General features: G+C 41.2%; 1 protein-coding gene across 2 annotated transcripts in view; it reads right to left on the reverse strand.

Moving 5' to 3' along the window:
• The window catches only part of chm (CHM Rab escort protein), an 83,204-nt gene that overhangs the window by 41,051 nt on the left and 16,180 nt on the right, over positions 1–25,973 (reverse strand). For both annotated transcript variants that reach the window (XM_055643881.1, XM_055643880.1), the window contains exons 2-8: positions 22,814–22,880; positions 20,389–20,461; positions 17,217–17,338; positions 11,525–11,969; positions 10,887–11,003; positions 7,253–7,373; positions 4,657–4,879 (exon numbers count right to left, since the gene is read on the reverse strand). In XM_055643881.1, coding sequence (XP_055499856.1) covers positions 4,657–4,879; positions 7,253–7,373; positions 10,887–11,003; positions 11,525–11,969; positions 17,217–17,338; positions 20,389–20,461; positions 22,814–22,880 — 1,168 coding nt within the window. The remainder of the gene's footprint in view (positions 1–4,656; positions 4,880–7,252; positions 7,374–10,886; positions 11,004–11,524; positions 11,970–17,216; positions 17,339–20,388; positions 20,462–22,813; positions 22,881–25,973) is intronic.

Here is a 25,973-nt window from a genome sequence, read left to right on the forward strand (position 1 = left end):
AACGGACAATCAAGTATCAAGACAAAGATCAAATTTTGCATAAATACTCTTATATTTAAAAAAGAACGATTTGAAGGTTCAAAGGTTCAAAGGTCAGTTTATTGTCACTTGTACCAATTAAGGTACAGTGAAACTCGAATTACCATACAGCCATACTAAAAAAAAAGCAACAGGACACACAAGTACATAGAAGTTAACATAAATATCCACCACAGCAGAATCCCCACATTCCTCACTGATGGAAGGCAATAAAGTCCAATCTTTGTCCTCTTTCACTGCACTGAAGGTTCACGATAAAACCCAGTAAATATCAAGCTCAAAAATAGCAAAACAAAATCCCAATTTATCAAATTTGCCATACACTACACCAGCCACAGACAATACCGTGATTCTTCAAATAATTTCATCGATATTGCATAAATAGGGACCAAAACTGGGCAGTGGGCAGGTGCTATAGACCTGCATGGGAAGGTAGATGCTCCCGCCCCCACGTGTCTCGGGCAGATGTGGCTTGTCAGCCTAGGAAGGCAGTCCATCTAGGAGAGGGAAAACTCTGATTTAAAACCTCCACTGCCTTGTGACCATATCCAGTCATGGAAAAGGCTCAAGGGGTAAACCTCAAGAAAAATCCGGTCGGAGTCCCTATGGCAGTTCGTCGTTGTCTACAACCTCGCTCTGGCAGCTCCTGCGACGGCGCTAGTGCCAAACTGTAACGGCCCTGCTGTTCCTCTGGATCGATCAGCGATGTGGAGAGGGGGGACGTGCTGCATGGGCAACAGTCTGCCCTCCAATATGACATAATCCAGGCTTGCATCAGACTACACATCACCTGCAAACTTACACCTACAACCTGGAGAGGACACTCCAGCTTCGCCCGCGGCGTCGACACAACACGGGGAGCAATAGTTACCGGCTATGTCATCATTAGATTGGCATAAAGCAAGGTGCCAGGGATGGGAGGGATTTCCAAATCTCACAAAACAGCTACCGCCCGTCTCAAGCTGGGCAGGCCTCAGACAATAAGGTGCTGTCCCGCCACAGTCTGCTATCCTCACTGGGTGCACGGGGACTAGGAACCATCCGAGCAGCAGATCGCAACCTTCGCACCTGCCAGCAAAAGAACAAATCAAAAGACCAGCTCTAAAACCGGGAACTTGGAATGTCTGGACGATGATGACCGGCCTCTCTGAAAACCTACAGGACATCAGTGATTCCAGGAAAACAGCCGTCATAAACGACAAGCTCAAGGACTCAACGTAGACATAGCCACCCTTCACGAAACAAAGCTGGCAAATTCAGGCACACTGAAGGAGAAGGACTACACGTTTTACTGGTAGGGGAAGGACTCTGACAAGCCCAGAGAGCACGGAGTAGGCATCGCAGTAAGGAACAGCCTGGTGGAACCAGGCAGTAATGGCTCAGAGCGACTCCTGACTCTCCGCCTGAACACCACCGCAGGCCCAGTCTCTCTTGTCAGCGTGTATGCCCCGACACTGTCCTCCACATCAGACACAAAGGACGAGTTCTATGAGAACCTTGCATCCATCATCAGCAGCATCCCCAGCAAGGAGGAACTTGTTCTCCTGGGCGACTTTAACGCCAGTGTGGGCGCAGGCCACGAATCGTGGTCTTCCTGTCCTAGGCAGTTTGGTGTGGGCAAAATGAATGATAACGGACAGCCACTAATCGAGCTGTGTACTTACCATGATCTGTGCATCGCCGACTCGTACTTCCAGACCAAGCCCCAGTACAAGGTTTCCTGGAGACACCCACGCTCAAAGCGTTGGCATCAACTGGATTTGATCCTAGTCAGACGTGCAGCCTTCAAGAACGTTCTCCACACATGCTCCGACCACAGTGCGGAATGCGACACAGACCACTCCTTTGTGTATTGCACGATCATGCTGCAACCAAAGAGGTTTTACCATTCCAAGAAGCAGGGGAACCCCCACATCGAGGTCAGCAAGATGCCCCATCCAGATCTCGTGCAACAGTTTGCAGAGGCTTTTAAGAGAACTTGGCACCTCGTGTCCTGGAGACTCTGCAACAGAGAAGTGGGAAATTCTGCGGGACACCATGTAGCATGCAGCTTTTGGAAGAAGACCTCGAAGACACATGACTGGTTTGAGGCCAAGTCGACCGTGATGACTCCCGTCATCAAAGCCGAGCGCGCCGCCCTAGCCGAGTACAAGTGGCCAGCTAACGAGAAGATCCCAAGGGCTGCCAGGAGCAAGGTTTAGCAGACTGCCAGGCGTCGCGCCAATGACTACTGGACACAGCTTAGTGAGGACATCCAGACAGCCGCCATAATAGGGAACATCAGGGGAATGTACAATGGCATTAAGAAGGCACTAGGACCAGTCCAGAGCAAGACATCCCCCATCATCTCCTCCACTGGGGATGTAATCACAGACGAATGCCAGCAGATGGTGAGATGGGTGGAACACTATTCTGACCTCTACTCGAGAGAGAACACCGTGTCCCCCTCAGCCCTTGATGCGATCGAGTGTCTGCCGACCATGGATAAGTTAGCCGCAGAGCCGATGGTAGAACAGCTCAGCAAGGCCATTGACAGCCTGCCCTCGGGCATGGCCCCAGGTAGCGACGAGATTCCCCCTGACCTGATCCAGCATTGCAAGACTACCTTACTGCTTTCTTTGTATGAAGTCCTCTGCCAGTGCTGGCAAGAAGGAGCAGGCCATGAGGGATGCCACGATCATTACCCTCTACAAGAACAAGGGTGAGAGAAGCGACTGCAACAACTACAGAGGCATCTCCCTCCTCAATATCGTCAGCAAGGTCTTTGCTCGGGTCATCTTGATCTGCCTGCAGAAGGTGTCTACCCAGAGTCACAGTGCGGTTTCCGAGCTGGTAGGTCAACAGTGGACATGGTCGTCTCCATTCGCCAGCTCCAGGAGAAGTGCAGAGAACAGCGGATGCTGCTGTATGTTGCTTTCATTGACCTCACCCAGGCGTTCGACCTCGTCAGCAGAGATGGCCTATTTAAGGCTCTGCCAAGGATTGACTGCCCACCAAAACTGCAGAGCATAATAGAATCCTTCCACATCAACACGAAGGGGACAGTGCAGTTCAATGGCAGCTTCTCGGAGCCCGTCGACCTCCGCAGTGACATCAAACAAGGCTGCGTCCTCTCTCGCACACTTTGTGATTTTCTTCGCTCTGCTCCTGAAACATGCCTTCGGCACTGCAACAGAGGGGATCTACCTGCGTATTAGATCAGATGGCAGGCTCTTCAACATCACCCGCCTCAGAGCAAAGACAAAAGTACCTGAAGCTCTCATCAGAGACATGTTGTTTGCCGACGACGCTGCAGTTGTGTCCCACACCCAGCAGGAACTAGTCACTGATGGACCGCTTTTATCAGGCTTGCAAGGACTTCGGGCTGACCATCAGCCTGAAGAAGACGAATGTCCTGGGGCAGGATACAGAGTCACCGCCTGTCATCACCATTGAAGCCTACGAACTCGATGCCATCCATCAGTTCATATACCTCGGCTCCACTATCACCGACAACCTCTCCTTGGACACAGAGATTGGTAAGAGGATTGGGAAGGCAGCTACAACTCTCGTTCGCCTCACAACTCGAGTGTGGACCAACTCAAAGCTGACGGTGAAGACAAAGACAGCAGTCTATAACTCGTGTGTCAACAGCATGCTGCTGTACGGCAGTGAGACATGGACTACATATGCCAGACAGGAGAGAAGACTCAACACCTTACACCTTAAAAGCAGTATCCTGGGCATATCCTGGCAAGACAGAGTGTCCAACGCTGAGATCCTGTCTCGCGCTGGCCTTCCCAGTATGTACACTCTACTCAGGCAGCGCAGACTGTGGTGGCTGAGCCATGTCCACCACATGGAGGATGGCCGTATTCCAAAAGACATCCGCTATGGAGAGCTGACATCTGGGAGAACCATCGGCCGCCCGCAGCTCCGTTACAAGGATGTCTGCAAGAGATATGAAGGCGCTCGAGAGTCCTGGGAGAGCCTTGCAGCTGACCGCATGAGGTGGAGAGGTATCCTGAACCAACATCTCAAAACGGGGGAAGAGAAACTGATGAACGCAGCGGCAAACAAGCGGGCAAGCAGAAAGGAGCGCAGCAACCAACAAACCAGAGACCACACACAAATGTGACCTTTGCATCAGACTGTCACTCCCACATTGGTCTCTTCAGCCACAAGCAACGCTGCTCAGGCCGAGGTTTGGAGCAAGCAGCCAACAACTAAGATGCATCACCCATGGTCAGTCATGACCAAGGGGGGCCTACACGGAACCAAAATGTATTGCTGAACCACTGAAATATACTAATCAATTCAAGTTTTTATTTAAAGTAGTAAAGATGTTTTGTTTTTTTAAACATTCTGCTTTTAGCCATTTGAAATAAAGCCCTAAACCCTTCAACTCAGGCTCAGAACTTTGAATGATTTGAAATATACATAGTTAGGTAATACAATGACATCTATTTTATTGTCATAATTAATATATGGATTAAGTTTCCTGTCACTCAAATGAATTTTAACATTAATGAAAACATGGTTCCAATTTCAAACACTCTACACATCCAGATCTAATTTTGCAGATATTTTTAAAGTATGAATTGAGAATTGCAATTTTGTAAAAACAAATGAACATACCTGCAGAAACACTGCGGCATTTCTCCAATGCCATACAAGGGAAAAAGAAATGGCGTGTTCCCATATCGGCCAAGGCACTGTAAGAAGTGCTGTGTTGCTTGGAGTCCCTTTATGGTGTTGGCACTTTCAGAAATCATAGCAATGGAATGCAAAATATAGTGTTGGAGACTTGCAGTTAACTTCTTAGTCTTCAAATAAGACGAAAATGTACAGTCCTTAAAGTCTGTAAGTTAAATAATTGTACAAACATCAATTTACAATATATTTTCCTAATTTGATTTTCGTGTATTCATTTAATGGCCATATCTAATTAATGTTGAACGATGGTAGATTCCTTTATAATGGGAGTTGACGAACTACATGGATTTTCAAACAATGCGGTATTGTTATTACAAGTTGATTTTTTTTTAAAAAGTAATTCCAGATCAACAACTGAATTGAGCATTGACATTTGCTATGGTGGGATTTGACTTTACATCTTGGCCTTGTTAATCCAGGCCTTGGGATTCCCAGTCTGCTGAGTTAGCCTCCGCCACACTTGTAATTGGAGTAAAACGAAACAAGCTGATTATTAGGGACCGTGTCTAAATGTTTAGAAGTAAACATAATTTTACTTTTAACATATCCTATTCACCAGACAAGCTGGATAAGATATTGCAGAAGCATATTGGAAAATGCAATGAAACTTCAAAATTAATGGGGGGGGGAGTCACGAGGAAATGCAAAAAATGGGAAAGCAGGGAGCCACACCGATGTGGAAAGCACTATCGGTTCAAGTTGTTTACTTCAACCTTTTTGCGCTGGTTTGGTTTAATGGCAAACTCGTTGCTATTTGAATAATTATGACACCGGGGTTTATTTTGAAAGCGTGCCATGAGCCAGAAGGTTTTGGAACTGGCTCACCCAGAAAAGATGGTTCTTTCCTTGCTTCTTCCAGCAGTCTATAGTTAATGTAGCACAAGCACATCTAACATGAATTGTAGGACTGAAGTAAAAAAGGACATAAAATGTGGAAAATAGTTAGCTGGTCAGGCAGCACCTATGGGCTGAAAAAAAAGTTGATGTTTCAGGTCAATGACCTTACATTACAACTTTGAGGTTGAAATTGACCCAAAACATTGATATACCATATACGCTGTCTGATGTGCTGAATATTTCCAACTGTATATTTCTAACATCTGAAATTTATTCCCCCTTCAATTACATAAAATTCAGTTGAAATAATATTGAGAGAAATATTACATCACCTGGTGCATATTATTACTATCAGCATATTATTACTCATGTTATTATATATAATAATATGCACTATTGAATGTTAATCAGAAAGACACTGTGAACTCAAGGCTAAAAAAAACCATGATATTTGAGAATAAAACACAAAACAAATGAAATCACGTGAAAAATAAGGTATCATGTGGAGTAAGCTAGTGATACACAGCCTTTTTGATGCAAGCGCAGTATTTAAATTCAAATAGATTTAAATACAAATAGAAATTCCTCATAGTTCAAGAAGTTGTTGACACCACCAATTCCAAATGAACTCGAAATGTTCTTGTTGCTCAGGAATCCAAGCTGTAATGCTTCAGCTTCCAGCAGTTACACTGAGATAGCTGGATTCCAGGCATTTAGTCTCTACCTACCACAGGCTTTGCATCTCCATTCACAATAACAACGGAGGCAAGGTTCAGGTCATTCGATATCACAATTCAAAATTATTTTGAATTACTTTTAAACATTTAATAATGTCACTGACATTTATTGTTTTGATAGCTTGTTCAGCCCGCATATGTGGGTAAATCAGCCATCAAGGTCCTCAATGATAACCCAGCTTCAGGAACCTGGCTGATGTATTGGCAATGGGCAAAGGCCCACTAAAATATCACAGCCAACCAAAGACATCCATGTTGAGAACTCACAAGTTAGGAAGGAACTGCAGATAAGTATGGATGAAAGCAATCATTGTCAGCAGCTGCTACTGACCACAATCGACTAGATTCAGCTTACAGACTATTTGTTATGTATCACAGAAGTACAGGTCGTGCAGCTATAACACAATAGATGAGTTCTCAAGAAACTATAGAAATTACATTATAGTTATAATTGTGCCAAAGGGGAAAAAAGGGGGTTAGGGGCTCGCCTGTATCAGACTCATAATGAAGGAGAGTTATTTTTCCAAAAATAAAGTTTTTGTTAATAACTGCAACTTTATTTTTTGATACCGAAAGCTGAAAACACCAAAGCCTGCATGTTATATTGTTTAATAGAGTAATATTTCACAAAAGCAAAAGAAAGCAATTGAGTGTCAATTCCACTGGCCTCTAGTAAAAGTAGCAGCTATGCTCGACAACAGTGCACGATTACTGCAGGGAGGCTACATGGAAACTTTTCCCAATAAGGCTTTTTCTGCACCCCAATTTCCATAACTTAAGTGGTTCTCTAGTTCCTGACTGAAATCATATTGTGATCAATCCCGTTATATCCAATTTGCATGGTGGAAACACACGTTATAGCCAAACTTCCTGAATCTACAATGGGATGGAACTACAATGGGACGGAAGTCTAAACACAGAATGACTTTGGGCATTCAAAGTACCTTGGTATTCATCTGGATGTTCTTCATATTCCAAACAGAAAGTAAGAAATTTCATTAACATTCGTTTCTCTATCATAGAGAGACGTTTGCTGGCAAAGACATCTGCTCTCGAACAGGGTACCTGAAAGAGAAAGAACATGCTGAAATAATCTTGCCTTCATAAGGAACCCAGGCTGTGGTATATTTGATAAAAAAACAAAAAGTCAAACATCTGCACAAACTACAGGAAAAAAGAAATTTAGCCAACCTAAAAAGAATTGGGTATACATACATGCTTTTGCAAAAGCAGGTATACTTTTATGGATTTGTAGATGCTAGTTTATACTGATGATTGACACAAAATGTTGGAGTAACTCAGCGGGACAGGCAGCATCTCCAGCCGGAACCCTTCTTCAGACTGAAAGATAGAGGTTGGGGGGGGAGAGGTGGAGTGGGGATGGAGGCGAGAAAAGGCCAGAACAAATCAGGGTCGGCAACAGATGACCTGAGAAAGGATGGAATCCATAATGGCCCATTGTGGCTGGGCAAGCTGTGCTAATGAGTGGGATACAAGGATGTGAACAGTAGAAATAGTAGGATAATTAAGGTGGGGATACTGGGACTGGGGTGGGGACCCTTTTGGATACTGTAAGGGGATGACCGTTCAGGGTAGAGTAACAGCAGCTAGGTCTGTGGCACTTGGCTGGCTCTCTGAGCCACAGCAGGGTATGGTGTAGTCAGATAGAGCAATCGTGATAGGAGACTTGATCGTTAGGGACAGACAGAAAATAGCTGCAGAACATTCCCAAGGTGGAGGAGGATGCAGCCAGAAATGGTTGTGCACATCGGCATAAATGACATAAGTAGGCAAAGGGACGAGATCCTGCAGATTGAATATAGGGAGTTAGACAAAAGGTTAATCTCTGAATAATAACCAGCGGGACATGCTAGTGGGGCTAGCAATAGGATGATAGGGCTGATGAATGCGTGGTGACAAGGTGGTGCATGCGACATGGATTCAGATTGAAATCTCTTCTGAGGCAAGGGTGACCTGTACAAGAGGGTTGGGTTGCACCCAAGCTAGAGATGCACCAATATCCTTGCAGGGAGGTTTGCTGGTGTTACTCAGGAGGGTTTAAACTAGAATGGCAGAGGTGCGGGAACCAGAGCAGGTCAGCAAATGGAAGGGCTGATGAGAAAGTGGAGGTTATGACAAGCAAGTCTCCAAGGACAGACAAGCAGGGAGAGGCTCATGAATATGGGGATAATCAAAGGCTGAAGTATGTTTACTTCAGGAAATGGGGTATTGTGAGTAAAGCTGATGAACTTCGAGCCTGGAACAGTGCTTAGAACTATGATATTGATGCCATAACAGAAACTTGGTTGCTAGAGGGTCACAATGCGCTTGGGTTTTGATGTTTCAGATGAGATAAAGAGGGGAGTAAGAGAGGTGAAGAAATTGCTTTCTTAATCAGGGAGAACATCATGGGGGTACTCAAGAATGAACACAATGGAAGCTCTACGCCCGAGGCATCATTGATTAGCTCAAAAATATGAAAGGAATGATTACTGTAATGGCATTATATAGAAGGCCACCCAACAGACAGCTGGACATAGAAGATCACATATGTGGACATATGATGGAAGAACCACAGGGTTGTCATGGGTGACTTTAACTTCTCCAATATTGATTGGGACTTACTCTGAGCAAGAGGATTCGATGGGGCAGAATGTGTTGGGTGTATCCAAGAAGAGCCTGATCAGGTGACTAGTGATGGAGTGAAAGAGGATTTTGAAGATTGTGATCACAACTCCATAAATTTTAAAATAGACAGTTGGACGCAAAATGCTGGAGTAACAGTGGGTCAGGCACCATCTCAGGAGAAAGGGTGCTTCCACCTTCCCCAAGAAACAGACAGATTGTTTTCTCTGGAATTTCAAAAGTTGAGGGGAGACTTGATAGAAGTATATAAAATGAGGCATAGATAGGGTAGGCAGTCAAAACCTTTTTTCCCCAGGGTGGAAATGTCCAACACCAGAGGGCATAGCTGCAAGGTGAGAGGAGGGAAAGTTTAACGAAGATATGTGGGGAGGGGGGGGGTTGGGAGCTAGGAACGCATTGCCAGAGGTGATGGTGGAGGCCAATAGTGGCATTTGGATAGATACAAAGAGTAGGGAATAGATGGATATGATCATGTACAGGCAGATGAGATCAGTTTGACAGCATCATGTTCCACAGAAACATTGTGGGAGGAAGAGCCCATTCCTGTGCTATACTGTTATATGTTCTATGCTGTGAAAAGATGTTACAGGCATGACAGAACAGTGAGGCTTTTTGGATTTAAAAATAAATCAATTTCGTCCTTCATCTCATTTTACAAAAAAGAATTGCTCAATAACTGAATGCTCACCAGCATAATGAGGCCAGTGTAAAGATGCTTGAGAATGAAATAATTCCGCTAAGCCATAATTATGGTTTACAGATTTAACTCTGGCACATGGTTATGGCACATCTTAAAGCAGAGATAGATTCTTGATTAGTACTGGTGTGAGAGGTTTTGTGGAGGCAGGAGAATGGGATTAAGATGGAGAGATAGATCAGCCATGATTCAATGGCAGAGCTGACTTGATGGGCCAAATGGCCTAATTTTTATCTAATCACATGACCTTATGACCATACATATACTGGCTCTGGAAGGTTTGGATTAAAAGGAAAGGTTGGATCGATTCCCTCCACCCCCTCTCACAAGCAGCACATGAGGCTGTGGTGACCTTAGAGCTATGCAAAATGATGTGGGGCACAGATAAGGTGAATAGCCAGTATTTTCACCCAAAAGCCAGGGAGACTAAAACTGGAGGGCATAGATTTTAAAGGCAGGAGGGGAAAGATCCTATACATCAGGAGGTGCAACTACAGAGCCAATAAAATCATGGGAGACCCCTTCCAGCCCTGCAACGGACTGTTCCAGCTGCTACGGTCAGACAAACGCCTCCGTTGCCATGCTGTGAGAACGGAGAGGTTGAGAAGGAGTTTCTTCCCAGAGGCCATTAGGACTGTAAACTCCTATCTTACCAGGGACTAACTTTTACTGTACCACTCTACTGCTTTATTTAAAAGTGCTGTTTTTTTTTTCCCTTTTTCCTTCCGCCCACAATATTTAATATGTAAAATAATATGTGATTCTTTTCCATTCTGTTTGTAGTTTGTTTGGTTGTTTGTTTGTTTGTTTGTCTTTTTGCACAAAGTACGCGAGCATTGCCACTTTTCATTTCACTGCACATCTCGTATGTGTATTTGACGAATAAACTTGACTTGACGATATAAATGGGAACCATGGGGTAACTCCCTCTCCCACCGAGGGGGTGATGTGCATATGGAGCAAACTGCCAGAGGAAGTAGTGATGGGTACATTTAAAAAGATACTTCAACAAAAATCATCCTTAAAATTGTAAGCATCTATTTGTGTATGTTTTTTTCACAATTATCTTTTCACATTTTGCTGCTTAATAGATTTGGAACTTGGTGCACAATTGGATAATGGTTTGAAGCTGCGTCTTCAACATTTACCAACCTGGTTTCAAATTTTAATTATTTCCATAATTAATTTGCTAATGGTCTTAATTCCAAGCAGTAACTGATGAGAAATGAAAATACCTGTTGAACTTTTCCTTCTTGAACAGCGAGTATTCTATTGATATTTTTGAATTCCGCATATCGACTGACATTGGATTTGATCAGAAGATCAACTAGGGAACCACGGGCATACAAAAACTGGAAGAACAAAATATTTCAGTTATACTTCAGCAATATATCGTAAAAACCCAGATTTTTACGATAACTAATGGTCTCAGGTACCATTTTTCATAAGTTTTAAAATTTATGCTTGGACCCATTAACCTTACAAAAGTTATGATTTACAATATTCCAACCCATAGAGTGTTGGTTTCTTTACTGGCAAGCAGTATTGCCTTGAACCTGCAGTAGCACTTTGGTCTACTTTCCTTGGCTACTCATAATTCTATAGCATGATGAAAAGTTGAAGCAGATGAATGTTACGGCAGTGAATAAATATTTCTCCAGATTAGTTGTGCATCATTTCTCAGCATGGAAACATCTCTGTTCAGTTCTACGTGCAGGGAAATGAAATCAATGAAGACAGTCCATGTATACAATTTAAATACATTTTTGGATGTAAATCACAGTAAACCACATTCAAGTCCTACTTCTAATTTCCTTGTTCAAGTTTATATAAACATCTTAAAGTCTTAGTGAAGTGTTAAGAAAGTCATTACCTTTGAAGTCAAATCAATGTTAAATTTCCGTCCATTCTTAATAATTTGTGAGTAAGTCATTTTTTTGGTTTGCTTTGTAACTTCTTGAGAAGAAACATCAGGAGCTTGTTCTATATTGTTGGTTTTAATTTCGCTTGAATCTGCATCAGCAACAATCAATTCTTTGGCTACACTTGTTTCACTGGTGGTGGGTGAAGATACATCTGTAGATGAGGGTATGTCTTCTGGTTGAATTATTTCAGTAGAAACATCCTTTGTTGAAAGTGAAGAATCTGGGTCCTTGATATTTTCTGGATTTTCTTCCTCGTCATTCATAACTTTAGATGTCTGATCTTTCTCATCTTGACTAGTCAATGCTCCATTCGCTATCGCACTGTCAGAATCTACATTTGATTGTTTATTTTCAAGTGCTCCTTCTTCTACAACATCTTCCTCTGTAATTGTGCTGTTAGTTAAGACAAAATAATCACCAGTCAGGAACACCACATAAAGCATAACAAGGTGAATGCCTTCCTCATCTTCAGTCATCTTCCAATCATCAGAATCCCATTACATCACCATGACAAGGGGAAAACAAATCACTGTATCTTGAGCTTAATCGTACAAATTTAATTTGAAGGTTGCTCAGCGAAAGAAAACTAGTTAAAGAATTAACAATTTGCTTGTAACATAGTCAACTGAATCGCAGGCCAAATGGAAGATAAACAAATTCAATTCAGTCTTTATAGGTAATAATCTAATTACTTAAGTACAAATAATTGTACATATGGCCTGCTGGAACAGAGATTTAAATCACCACAATGTTAAACTGCTTCAAAAATGATCAGACATTTTGGCCACCAGGTTAAGAATGGGGCACTTTGCTAAAAAAAAAAATGGCCTCATGTTTGCAGTGGCATACTATTTCCTATGCAGTCTCCATCCGGTACCTTTTGCAACACACTAGTAGCCAGGTTTAGTAGTTAACCCATGGTGGGAATGTTGTCCATTTAAGGTGAATCAGAATGCCCATAGAATCACAGTATTTGGCTTGTGCCCACCACTAGCTCTACACCAGATCAATCTTGCTAGTCTTGCTCCCACCACACCTCCGTAGATCTGCAAGTTATTTTCTTTCAGATACTTTTTCTTTTGAATGTTACAATTGAATCTGCTTCCATTTTTACTAGCAGTGGTCATTCAGCACAGAGTTGAAAGTTGTACTGTGGATACCAAGATGGAGTTAATTTGGCAGGGCATTGGGAAGATTCTCATTGCTGCTGTTAGCAATCTTTGAGAGCAAAGATTTGCGAGTCCATGGAAATTGAAAAGAGAATAAAGTTTCATCTCGTCAAACCATACACTCAAACTCACTACTCACCTCACCCTCATCATACATTGTCAAGCACGGCTCCTAATTAAAGGGTTTTTTTCCAGGACTCCACGTTACCAGTACTATTTCAACAATACACCTCATCTTATCATTCCCCAGCCTTGAACTGCCCACTTCTATCTGCTTCCCAAAAATTCACAAACAGGACAGTCTTGGCAGATCCATTGTTTCTGTCAGCGCCGGCTCCATAGAATTAATTTCCAAATACCTTGATTACATCCCACCCCATGTCCAGTCCCATCCGACGTACACCAAAGCCACCTCATGCCCTTCAGCTGTTCAATATTTTCAATTTCTAGGCCTCTATTGCCTCATCTTTACCATGTATGTCCAGTCACTTTGCACCTCCATCCCCCACCAGGAAAGTCTCAAGGCCCTCCGTTTTTTCCCCCTTGAACAGAGACTAAACCAATTTCCCTCTACTAACACTCTCCTCTGTCTGGTGGAACTTGTCCTCACACTCAACAATTTTTTTGACTGCGCTCACTTCAAGTTAAAGTTGTAGCCTTGGGCACTCGCATGGGCACCAACTATGACGGCCACTGCGTTGGTTATGTCGAACAGACCTTTTTCCACACATTTACCGTCATCATCCCCCAGCTCATGTTCCGTTACATTGATTGCATTGTGGCTGCGAACTGCACCCGTGCCGAACTTTATGTGACAATATGCCCATCAAACCTCTCCCACCCATCACTTGTATCTACCCATCACTTGTCATGGCTTTGTCCTGCTTCCTCTCCTACAGCTTTCCTCTCTCTCTCCCCAACCCCCAAATCAGTCTGAAGTGTTCTGACCCAAAACGTTACCTATGTGCTTCAGAGATGCTGTCTGACCCGCTGAGTTACTATTGTCAGATAAAGTTCTGCACGGGTGCAGTTCGCTCCAGCACTGTGTTTTTTCATCCATCATTCCATTTATCCCACTACATTCATATTCAGTCCATGGTTATTCCACAATCATCCAAGAGGCCACAATAACGATTTCCACTCATTCATCTCTTGCAAGGACTACAAGAACAGGTATGTGACAGCCAGACCCAAAGTCAGCAAAGCAGGCTGACCTCTTTGGAGAATGCTGGATCTGATGAGTCCTGCATGCTTCAGAAGTCAGCCAGCCAAAATCTGTCAGGTATGATTTCAGAACTATCTTATTCACCATTAAAGGTCTCTTCAATTAAGGATCTACACCCATTAAAAAAAAAATCAATTTCCAAACACTATTAATGGATCCTCCCAGATTAACAATCCATCAGTTGGCACAGTAACCAAGTGCAATAACCTAATATTGATAAATTGCACGTGGATAAACCAATACCCAGAATGCAAGACTTATGCATTGTAATAAATCCCTTTGAGTACAGGTAGTTCTACAAAAACAATGCTCCCAAGAAACCTCGAGTTATAGAAAAGCGCATTCAAAAAACAATTGTCAATGGGGAAATAGGAGTTAGGGACAAGAGTATTTCAGACTCACAATAACAATGTGATTTTTCTCCCCACAGGATTTTTAATAGCTACCACGTTATTATTGTTACTGCAAGCTAGAAATTCTGACTGAATGTTACATTGTTTAATATAACATGCAGTACAGGGACAGGCCCTTCAGCCCACAATTATGCAGAATACACTACCATGCTAAACTAATCTCATCTGTCCTCACATGATCCACATCCTTCTATATCTATGTGCCTATCAAAAACCTCATAAATGCCACTATTGTATTTTTCACCGCCACCACTATTGGCAACACATTATAGAACCACCACCCTGTGTAAAAAAAACAAACTAGCCCAGTACAGATTATAGTTGCAAAGGTCTCAGCAGAAGTCATTGTCAATGTCGAAGGCCATCTGAAGTATTACTGACAATGATGTCCGATTACTGCGTATCACACATTAAGGGCTGCAATTATACTCCTAGAATTTTCATTTGAACGCTTCTTAACATGTACAGCATCCAAAATAAACACGTTTCAAACAGGCACCAGGGTATATGTACTTTGATTCCATTGCCACACAAGCACTGAATAGGTACAAAAGCCAAATTGGATAATAGTTGTGCCATTGGCATCACCAGAGTGCAGCTAACAGTGCTGGAAACCAACACTCCTTTTCTCCATTGTTACATTAGGAACTCCTGCAATTGCTGTTTCTCAATCACTGTCCTCACTCATTTGCACAAGCCCACTTCCCCAGAATTAGCCATACTAGTTTGTAACGAAGTATGCAACCGAGCCATCAAGGGCACAAATTTACTCTGCACAACCCAAATGACTTTAAAATACCAACGGAACCAACCTTTCAACACCCAAGCTGTAGCCAGAAGGAAAACAGAACTTTAGTGTAAATTACATTTTTATACAATGTGCTGCCAATAGTTATACTAAAACTAATGTACACATCTCTATACTTAAAAAAGTGTGTGTGTGTGTGTGTGTGTGTGTGTGCAACGACACGGTAATGGTAAAATCTTTACATATTCCGGTAGACATTTTTCCCCTGGAGTCCAAAATCGCATTATCTTAAAATGTCATGCCTTATTTCTCGAGTTATTAATGAAAATGTTCAGAAATCTGACAAAACTTTGAATTTAAAAACAACTGTCTTTCGCTGTTGACGTCACAATGGGTCTGCGTTCCTTCTTCCTCACGCTGCGAGTGACGTCAACCCTCCTCCACCTCTCCTCCCCCCCCCCCCCCCCCCCCGTTATTCAAAAGACGCAGCCGGAGATGAAATCGGGCAATCGACTGAAGACCAATGATCATGGCTGAAGACTGCGGTGGGCCAACTCGCAGTCCTTTGGTCGATGCTCACGCGTTCGCTCCCCGGGGTCCTCATGTTGGTGCATGATGGGGAGGTTGCTGCCGCTCTCTGCCTCTGTCTTCTCCTTCTGCCCGCTGCCTCTACCCACTGCGCCGCCTCTGCCCCTGCTCCTCTGTCCCCTGCCCCCTTTTCTGCCCTCTGCCTGCCTCTGCCCTCGATCTCTCTACCCCCCTCCCTCTCCAGCCGCGCCTGCGAGTTCGGGGCTATGCGCGAGTGGGTAGGGCGGGGGGTGGGGTAAAAGGAGCAAATGAATAATTTTAATATAATATCAAGGGGTGTGTGTGTGTGTGTGTGACGGTGCAACGTGGTCTCATTGGTCTAGTACCACTTAAATATCTGACAGCCTTTTCAAAAAAATCAAATCAAAACCATGTCAATGTGAAAATACAGAAGTTCAAGGAAGATGTAATGGAAATGTGCAACATTTATAAGGGGAAGGGTCTAAATCCTGTCAGACATTTATACCCGAAGCCATAAAATGAAAACAAAAATCAGAGGATAGTTGAAAAAATGTGAACTGGTGACAGTGCTTGAAAATGGGGTGGAGGCAGAGCACATGAAGCATTTTATTAGGCACCTGGTGGTAGGTTGTAGCACATCAAATCTGTAAGGCCATATTCAAGAACAGGACAGCGGGATCGGTTTGCTAGTTTGGTTATGGCGCGTGTCAGCTCCTACCTCAACAAGAACCTGGACCCATTACAATTGCGTCAGAGGATGTGATCACACTGGCTCTCCATTGGACCACTTGTACAATAAAAACATACGTCAGGCGATTGTTCATAGAACACAGCTCAGCATTCAACAATCATCCCCCCCCAAACTGATTACCAAGCAGGGAACAGAGTCTCTGCAAATCCCTTTGCTACTGGATCGTTGACTTCCTCATCAACAAACCACAATTAGTACTAATTGGCAACAACCCTTCCTCCTCGATAACCATCAGCACAGGAGAACCTCAAGGCTGCATGCTCAGCCCCCTCCTCTATCCACTCTATACTCATGAATGTGTAGCCGGACACAGTTCCAACTCCAATCTTCAAATTCATGAACAACACCTTTGTTGGATGAATTACAGATGATGAGTCAGAGTATGGGAGGGAGATTGATTGACTGACCAAATGGTTAACTACCATAACAACCACATTAATCTCAATGTCAGTAAAACCAAGGAACCAACTGTTGTCGTTGGAAGAAGGTGGTCTTCATTGATGGGATGGTGGTGGAGAGTCAAAACTTCAAATTCCTAGGTGTGAATATCTCTGAAGATCTGTCCTGGACCCAACACATTGATGCAATCATAAAGAATGCCCATAAGAAGATTGAGGAGCATGTCTCCATTTCACTTCTGTATGTTTGTATAGAGGACTGAAGAATAACGCTAAAAAAAAAGCCAAACGCCAAAACAAATTCTAGCTTATTATTTGTTTTATATGAATAAGTACAAAAACAATGCTGACATGAAATTCAATGAAAAATCTTCTCAAAAGACACACCTTGCAAAGCAGAAGACTTCCACATTCTCAATGGTCTTTTCTATTTGGTCAAGTTGAATGGCATCTTCTCCTTCCAGGATCTTGTCTTTCCAGTTAGCTCCTGCATTGCTGGTGGATTGTCCCTGACAAATAATAAAAGTCATGTGAAAGGAATTTAAGCATTGACAAATACATGACAAGTTAAAATAGGTAGCTTGCCAAAGGTGGAAGAAGTTAAAGTACAAAGTCCTTTTTACATCAAAATATAATTAATATTAATACATACTTATCTGGAGATGAATCTGCATGACTAAAAATTAGGCAATGCGTTTCTGAACCGGGTAGGAGGTGGATAAAGATATAAAGGAGGCATATCCCTTTCAATTTCTTTCTCTTTTTTTTTTTCTCTCCTATTCTTTTTCTTTTTGCTTAGTGCACATCACCTTCTTCTTTTCTTTTTCGAGCTATATAATATTCTCTCTATATTTCGTGCTTTTCTTATCTTTTTTTTCTACTATTAAATTTAAATTAAGAAGTTGTACATGAAATGGAATATGTTATTCATGTAGTATATTATTGCTCATCACTTCTAATAAAAATATTTTTTAAATAAATAATAAATTGGGCAATGCAATTTTGATGAACTTTGCATTTCAATTCACTGAACTTGCCAAAATTGCCATTTTCAACTTAAAATTCCTGTCAGGTTTCTTATAGAAGTTGTTCTCTAATCAGAATTCCCATCAGGTTCCTATCAAATCTTTACCCCCCTCAACGTAAACCACGTGATCTAGTTCCTGATTCCCCTAGATTGGAAAATAGACTGTGCATTTACTCCATCTATTCCCCTCGTGATTTTGTACACCTCTAAAAGATCACCCCTCAGCCTCCTGCGTTCCACAGAGGAACTAGCCCAACCTCTCGCTATAACTCAGTTGTATGGAATAACCTCACATATCCTTTCCACACTCTTTCCAGCTTAATGGTATCTTTCCTATTACAGGGTGACCAATGTTTTGTACAACTACCACATTATGTCCCAACTTCTATACTCAATGCCCTGACGGATGAAGACCAAACACCTTCTTCACCATCTTGTTGACGGAACTACGTACTAATACTTTAGATTGTGGGCAATAACAAAGCATCTAATTGGAACAGAGTTAACATTGCTCCAAATTAATTTTATGCACGGGGATAAAAACAGAAGAATAATGAACAAAAATGAAGGAAATTAGTGTCCCTTGTAGCATTACAAACAGAAATCTTACGAAGCAAAGGATATGCAATAAGTTAAAATTAGAAGAGGAAGTGCAAGCTGCTGAATGTAGTTTGACTCAAAATTCCCATTAAATGGAGTTAAGAAAAAATGAGGATCTAAAAGGCCTTGTAACCAATGGCTTAAAAACAGATATAAAGTAATTTCAGTTTAGAAATGGCACTGTAAAATCTAACCTTGTGTATTATGGACTTCAAAATTTTAAACTAAGAAATTTGCCTAGCTCTGAAAGAGGTTAAAGGACATGGTATGAAAAGGCAAAACTTCCAACAATTTCCTGATTGTACTCTGACAAGAGAGTCAGAGTCCAACACAGAACGAACCTGTAGTGATTACTGAGGAATACATTCAGAGAACCTTGGCAGGGCATTCTCTTCCTTGTGATCTCAATGGAGGAGAACAGCTATTAGGAATAAAGTTTGGAAGTATTTGTAAATGATTTAAAGCAATTCAAACAATTGAAATTAAGCACTTGCTTTTAAAATTATTTTTTCACTTCAAATCATATATTGGAATCTTTTTTTTCCCCAATGTTGAAATGTTTTAATATACTCAGTAAAGAAACCGAGCATAGCATAACCCACTGTCTGCTTTTTCAGCGCATCATTGTACAATCACAACTTCCCATGTGACAGGACTTGCAACCAGAAAGCACTTCTGTGCAACTGCTTCTCAACCATCTTTGGAGCAGGCACTTTGAAATTTCTATCTTTATTAGTAATTAGTAATCCTTATTTGCTGCTGTTTCTCCTCATTTGCTGCAGAGTTGAAACCAAGAATCTCCACAAGGATAATAACAAGATTAGCTCTGTGGTAATGTCCATTTTCTTCCTCCTTTAGCATGATAAAAGAGGTACCAAAGTTTCTAGGGATCTTTATGGACATACAAATTACAAGGGCAAAGTGAAACATATGAATTTTATCCCTACTTTCACTAAGCTACAGTGAATCATGCATATCTGCCTGCAGAAATGTTCCATCTAGCTCCAAAGTTCATAGCTGAACCATGAAACAGTGCCACTGGGCTACATGACAACTTACTAGCAAGTTCAAGAGGAGCAATTGAATTTATGACTAACCAGGATTTAAAAGCATATTCTGCAGAGAAGAGGAAATGGATAAGCAAAGTGGAAAAGAAAAATGCAATTTTTAAAATTCAAATTTCAATAAAAGCACCTCAGATAACTGCTATTCTCTAGCAGTGCAAATTTTAAAAAATCAACTGACAACCATTTCCTATGCATAGACAACAGGTCATCAAATTTAAACTGTGCATAAAGTATATCGATACCTAGAGCCCAACATTCTAGCTCAAGTAAAATAATTTTAAAAATATACTAAGATACTATTTTGTCCCGCAGTGTGCCAAGTTTTGCCAAATGGTGTGACTGGCATCACCATGAATCAGCCTTTTAAATAGCATGCTTGAATATTATGTACACTGTGAAATGACCAGTGCAGTGCAGGTGACTAGATATTCATAATGTGCTAGACCATCATTCCTTGAGTTCTGTGCCAGTTTAACATAATGCCCTAGTTTCTATAGAGTTTGTCTTCATAAGCCATGCTTTAAAATTACTTAGAATAATCTTTTCATGTTAATCTATTTTTTTTTTAAATAGCCTATAAATTCCCCTGAATCTCAAAAACATAATTAGTAAAGTTATGTTTATGTCTGAAAAAGCTCTGCTGTTGGCTTTACCAGTTCTCATTACTATTTTGGAGGTTGCACGCCACACTTTACTATCCAAAGGCCAAATGCTGTCGAGGCCTCGCTATTGCACTCCAGTTTATTGAACACCATCTAAGGGAAAGCAGACAGCTCGTGGTGATTCTAGTCAGCTGCCCTGGTCAAGCATGATCAAGCCCACTAAAAACCCATTCTCATGCAAACTGCTAAAAAAAAAAACTCACTCTGCATTCTTCAATCCAGGATAGCAATCCAGAAAAGCTAAAACTGGCCCAGTCTCCTCCATAATAGTTATTTCTGCATGGGATTGAGAAAAGTTTATTAATCATGAGGTAGAAGATACTACTTCTGACATATCAGTAAAATCATCTTGATTTTTTTATTTGTTCATATTGTTTAAACACTGCTGACAAAACTGACATTTATGCAAACTGCCCAAAAGATCTTTTCAGAGACCAATCACGTCATCCACATTCGAATCACATGTTACGGTAAATGATGGTTTGTACTAAAGAACTTGCTTATCTAACTTATTTCCACCACAAGCAGATCACAACCTAGTCTTGATTAATAAAATGTATAGTAAGGGAAGAATATTTGGAAACAGTATATACAATGTAGAATAGTTATGGACCAACGAAGAGATAGAGATTTCCTGTATGTACAACATTAGTGAACCAGATTTCACAAAAGCGACTTTCATGATCACCCCCGCTGATGCTAGCGTTTTAATTCCAAAATTGATGACTTGAAATTAAATTCCACTGCTGTTGTATATGAACTTCTATCTATACGCCGGCCCTCTGGAGACTAATTTCGCAAGCCGACTATTATGGAGACCAAACTATAGTTGTTACCAGTACATTCAAAAATGGTAGGGGCCTGCTTGCTTCTAACAGGATGGAGGGACAGTACTAAGAACCACTGGCTTAAAACCAAACTGAAGCAGTGGCACTATTGAGTAATATATAGGATTTTTTTTTTTTTTTTTAAGTGACCACAAACACAAACTTGTTGTGCTGCACACACAGGACTATGTCGTTGTTTTTATAAACCGTTAATTGCACAAAGTAACCCGTCACTAATGTTTTGATGGAGCCAAAATTAAAAATTTAAATATTGCTAATTTCAAAATGAAAAATAAAACCTCTGCTCCTCTAGCATGTCAGGCTGGTGAGCTTTCCATAACCGGTCATTAAAACTATGTCTTTCTGATTTATCATTATTAAAGTGTAAACTTGCAGCAGCATCTTGCAACCATATGTGCAGCTAAATAAAGCCAGCAAGTTACTGTTCAGGTTGCTTCTCCAAAAGCAGCTTACTAACAGCATCTTATTAAGTCTTGGTATTGGAATGGATAGTGTGTGAAGCTAATATATTATGATTTTTAATAAACCTTGCCAGAAAATATGAATGTTTGTCCATTTACTTGTTGATTTTTTTATGTTGGATAGCCAAGTATTAATTTGTGTCAAAGTATCTTTGACATTGGAAATTAAATTGTTTCAAGTGTGGACTCTCAAATACAACATATTTGTTCCCTTTTCCCATCCAGTCCTCACTCTTTATCCAATCTTCCCATTTTTGCCATTCTGTACTTGATTTCATGGTGAATTTTAATTGTTCAAGCTAATACTCCTGGTTCAGACTTTGCAATATTCTTCAATCCAATTAGCAAAAGAGAAACACCAATCACAAAAGATCCCAAATCCACCATAGAAGGCAGGATGCCAAATAAATGAATGCATGCTTATATGTTTCTGATATGAGCATATCGGTGCACACAAGTACATGGCACATCAGTATATATCAATGCATACACGTACAAGATAAACGTAATTTGTAAAGAACACTGAATTAGCAGTTTGCCAAGCTGCCGCCAGTCAGGACCAAGTATAACCCAGTAAAACTAAGGTGCAATATCCAACAGCAAGTCTGTTGGCAAATGTGATTATCGATTTACCCAAGAGCATAGAGGAACCCGGGTTGCGGATGAGGGGGCGCAGCTGTGCTGTGGGCGAACTGCCACTTGTGTCGCCGTAGCGGCCCATCGGGGAGCGGATTGCTTGATGCTCAATCACTTCCAAAGTTCTGCCCACACAGTCAGTACACCTCTCCTACTAAGATTATCTCGCAGTATGAAATTAATTTTAATAATCAATACACATTTAGCTACTTCTTGCTAATTTAAATTACATTGCCACCGTCTCTGGAGGTCATTTAGAAAAACTGCGCCAGCCGTTATAAAAAATCTTCCATAAAGCCGAAAATCAGAAGTTATTTCGATTTGTGATTTCCAGCAATTTAACAATTTGTACCCAATTTAGCAGTTTGCCAAGCTGTCGCCAGTCAGGACCAAGTAAAATGTACTTAAAGGGCATTTAAACCCAAGACCTGGTCCATTTGCTGAAATAAAATCAATACAATTATTTGGTAATTTAAACAAATGTCTCTGCAAGTTACTTTAAAAAATAAGCAATAACAAAGTTATGATTTGCCTTCTTTTCTTTTATTATTACCTATTCTTTGCTGAAATAAAATAATTTTTGAGAACAAAAGATTCTAGAATTGAAAGATGGATTTTTCATCAACTAGGGACAGACTCTGATAATTGATTTGGACACATGATGAAAGATCATAATTGCTCACCTGTCAACATGAAGAACTTTCTTGCCGATTCGAGAATAGGCAGCTGCAATGATAGCCTCTTGTAGACCTGTAACAGCAACAAATTAAAAGGCATGATGTAATTGTCATACAGAGCATTGCTCAACTACTGCCCAAAGCACCAAATTCTATGAACATTAGGCAAACCTGTTAAGGCAAACCTGGGGTAAAAAGAAATTCAATTTAACTTTTGTTTCTGCACTAAGGTTGAGAGGGCTTAAATAAAATTATATTCAATTTAATTTAGACAGCAAAGTTGTGCAACAAAGTAGCCCAGTAACTGAAGCTCAATTCTGAACTTGTGCTACAGTGTCCTGTTGACCCATCATTTATTTATTTGCCACTGTACTCCACAATTTGAGATCTGTAATAGAGAAAAAAAAAATCCACATATGGTTAAAGGGCACATTGTCAGATTGTAATAAAGGCCATTTTTATACATTTTGGTTTCACCATGTAGAAATTACAGCTGTGTTTATACATAGTCCCCCCCCATTTCAGGGCACCATTATGTTTGGGACACATGGCTTCACAGGTGTTTGTAATTGCTCAGGTGTGTTTAAATGCCTCCTTAATGCAGGTATAAGAGAGCTCTCAGCACCTAGCCTTTCCTCCAGCCTTTCCATCACCTTTGGAAACGTTTATTGCTGTTGATCAACATGGGGACCAAAGTTGTGCCAATGAAAGTCAAATAAGCCATTATGAGACTGAGAAATAAGAATAAAACTGTTAAAGAGACATCAGCCAAACCGTAGGCTTATAAATCAACTGTTTGGAACATCATTAAAAAGAAAGAGAGCACTGGTGAGCTTACTAATCACAAAGGGAATGGCAAGCCAAGGAAGACCTCCAAAGCTAATGACAGAAGAATTCTCTCTACAATAAAGAAAAATCCCCAAACAACTGTCTGACAGATCAGAAACACTCTTCAGGAGTCAGGTGTGAATTTGTCAATGACCATTGGTTACAGTTTGCCAAGAAGTACTTAAAAGAGCAACCACAATTCTGGAAAAAGGTCTTGTGGACAGATGAGACAAAGATCAACTTATATCAGAGTGATGGCAAGAGCAAAGTATGGGGGAGAGACAGAACTGCCCAAGATCCAAAGAATACCACCTCATCTGTGAAACACGGTGGTGGGGGTGTTACGGCCTGTGCATGTATGGCTGCTGAAGGTACTGGCTCACTTATCTTCATTGATGATACAACTGCTGATGGTAGTAGCATAATGAATTCTGAGGTGTATGCACACATCCTATTTGCTCGTTCAAACAAATGCCTCAAAACTCATTGGCCGGCAGTTCATTCTACATCAAGACAATGATCCCAAACATACTGCTAAAGCAACAAAGGAGTTTTTCCAAAGCTAAAAAATGGTCAATTCTTGAGTGGCCAAGTCAATCACCCGATCTGAACCCAACTGGGAATGCCTTTTATAGGATGAAGAGAAAACTGAAGGGGAGTAGCCCCCAAAACAAGCATAAGCTAAAGATGGCTGCAATATAGACCTGGCAGAGCATCACCAGAGAAGACACCCAGCAACTGGTGATGACAATGAATCAGACTTCAAGCAGTCATTGCATGCAAAGGATATGCAACAAAATACTAAACATGACTACTTTCATTTACATGACACTGCTGTGTCCCAAACATTACGGTGCCCTGAAATGGGGACTATGTATAAACACTGCTGTAATTTCTACATGGTGAAACCAAAATGTATAAAAATGGCCTTTATTAAAATCTGACAATGTGTATTTTAACCACATGTGTTTTTTTTTCTATTACAAATCTCAAATTGTGGAGTACAGAGGCGAATAAATAAATGACGGGTCTTTGTCCCAAACATTATGGAGGGTACTGTGTCTGACTGGAGTGTAAACATTCTGTAAACCCAAAGATTCTTCCAGGTCCTCTGGCTTCCTCCCATATTCCAATAAAATGTGCAAGTTGGTATGTTGTACATTTCAACAAGTGGAGGTGGGTGGTAAGAGAGACAGAATGGAATTTACAGGCATGCGAGGCAATAGAGGGAGGTAATGGCGAACAGAATCTGTGGGATGGCTCTAAAATCCATCACAGATTCAGTGGGTTGAGCACCCAGGGAACAAGTGCAAAGGAGGTGAAGGATGAAAGAGAAATGAGCAGTGCTAGAGGGACCAAGTGAATGGGGCACAGGATCAGGTGAGACTTTGAGGCAGGATCTGTAGGAGAAGGGAGAGTTGTTGGGAAGAGTTGCCGAGGAGAAGCAATGCAAAAAAAAAATGCAGAAGTGTCTTTGTGTTGTGGATGCAGTAGAACTAGGTTTCAATAGTTTTGCATCATCTTGTTATTACAGCAAGACTCAAGATTTCTCAAGCCTGTTGTGGTAGATGGATGCACAATAGTCACCCCACATTAAAAGAATTCAGGCACAGGCAATTTCCACTGCTTGGAAAACGAATGGAAACAAGTCATCCTCGTTTGGGGGATATTGGCAGGTTAAAAGAATAGACAAGGACACGGGATAAGGAATGTAACGTAGTCAAATGCAAGATCATCCACTTTGACAGAAATAAAATATTAGAAAAGCAAAAGATTTATTTTACAAATGGCAAGGGACTGATGTTCAATTGGACCTGTTTGCCCTTGTACATGACACAGAGTTAATGTGCCAATACAGCAAGCAATTAGAAAGGCAAATTAAACATTAGCCCCTATTGTAAGAAGATTTCAGTACAAGAGAGATGAGATGTTTCATTCTAAATCTTTCCTTTATCATGTTCTGTTCTGGTCTAACATAGCGAAGATTCACCAGATGGCTTCCAGAGATGAATTGTTCTCAGAGGAGAGATTAAGCAGAATGGGTTTATGCTCCACAGTTCAGAACAACAAAGGAATCTAATGGAAATATGGAATATTTGCCCAAGGATTAAACAATCTGGACATCTGCCCTAGCTGGAGTATCTGGAGCCAGTGATCAAGGCCTCAAAACTAAAAGGATTGACCAGAATTGAGAAGAAATTCACAGAGCAGTAAATCTTTAGAATCCCCTACCCTCTACTCAAACTAACAACTCTCAGAGGACAATGTCCTTTTCAGCAGGTCATTGAATTGAGCTAGAACATGCCTAATTGTTTCCAAAAAGAATTTAAAAAAAGTT

The sequence above is a fragment of the Leucoraja erinacea genome, chromosome 12 (assembly GCF_028641065.1).
Source record: "Leucoraja erinacea ecotype New England chromosome 12, Leri_hhj_1, whole genome shotgun sequence".
Classification (NCBI taxonomy): Eukaryota; Metazoa; Chordata; class Chondrichthyes; order Rajiformes; family Rajidae; genus Leucoraja; species Leucoraja erinaceus.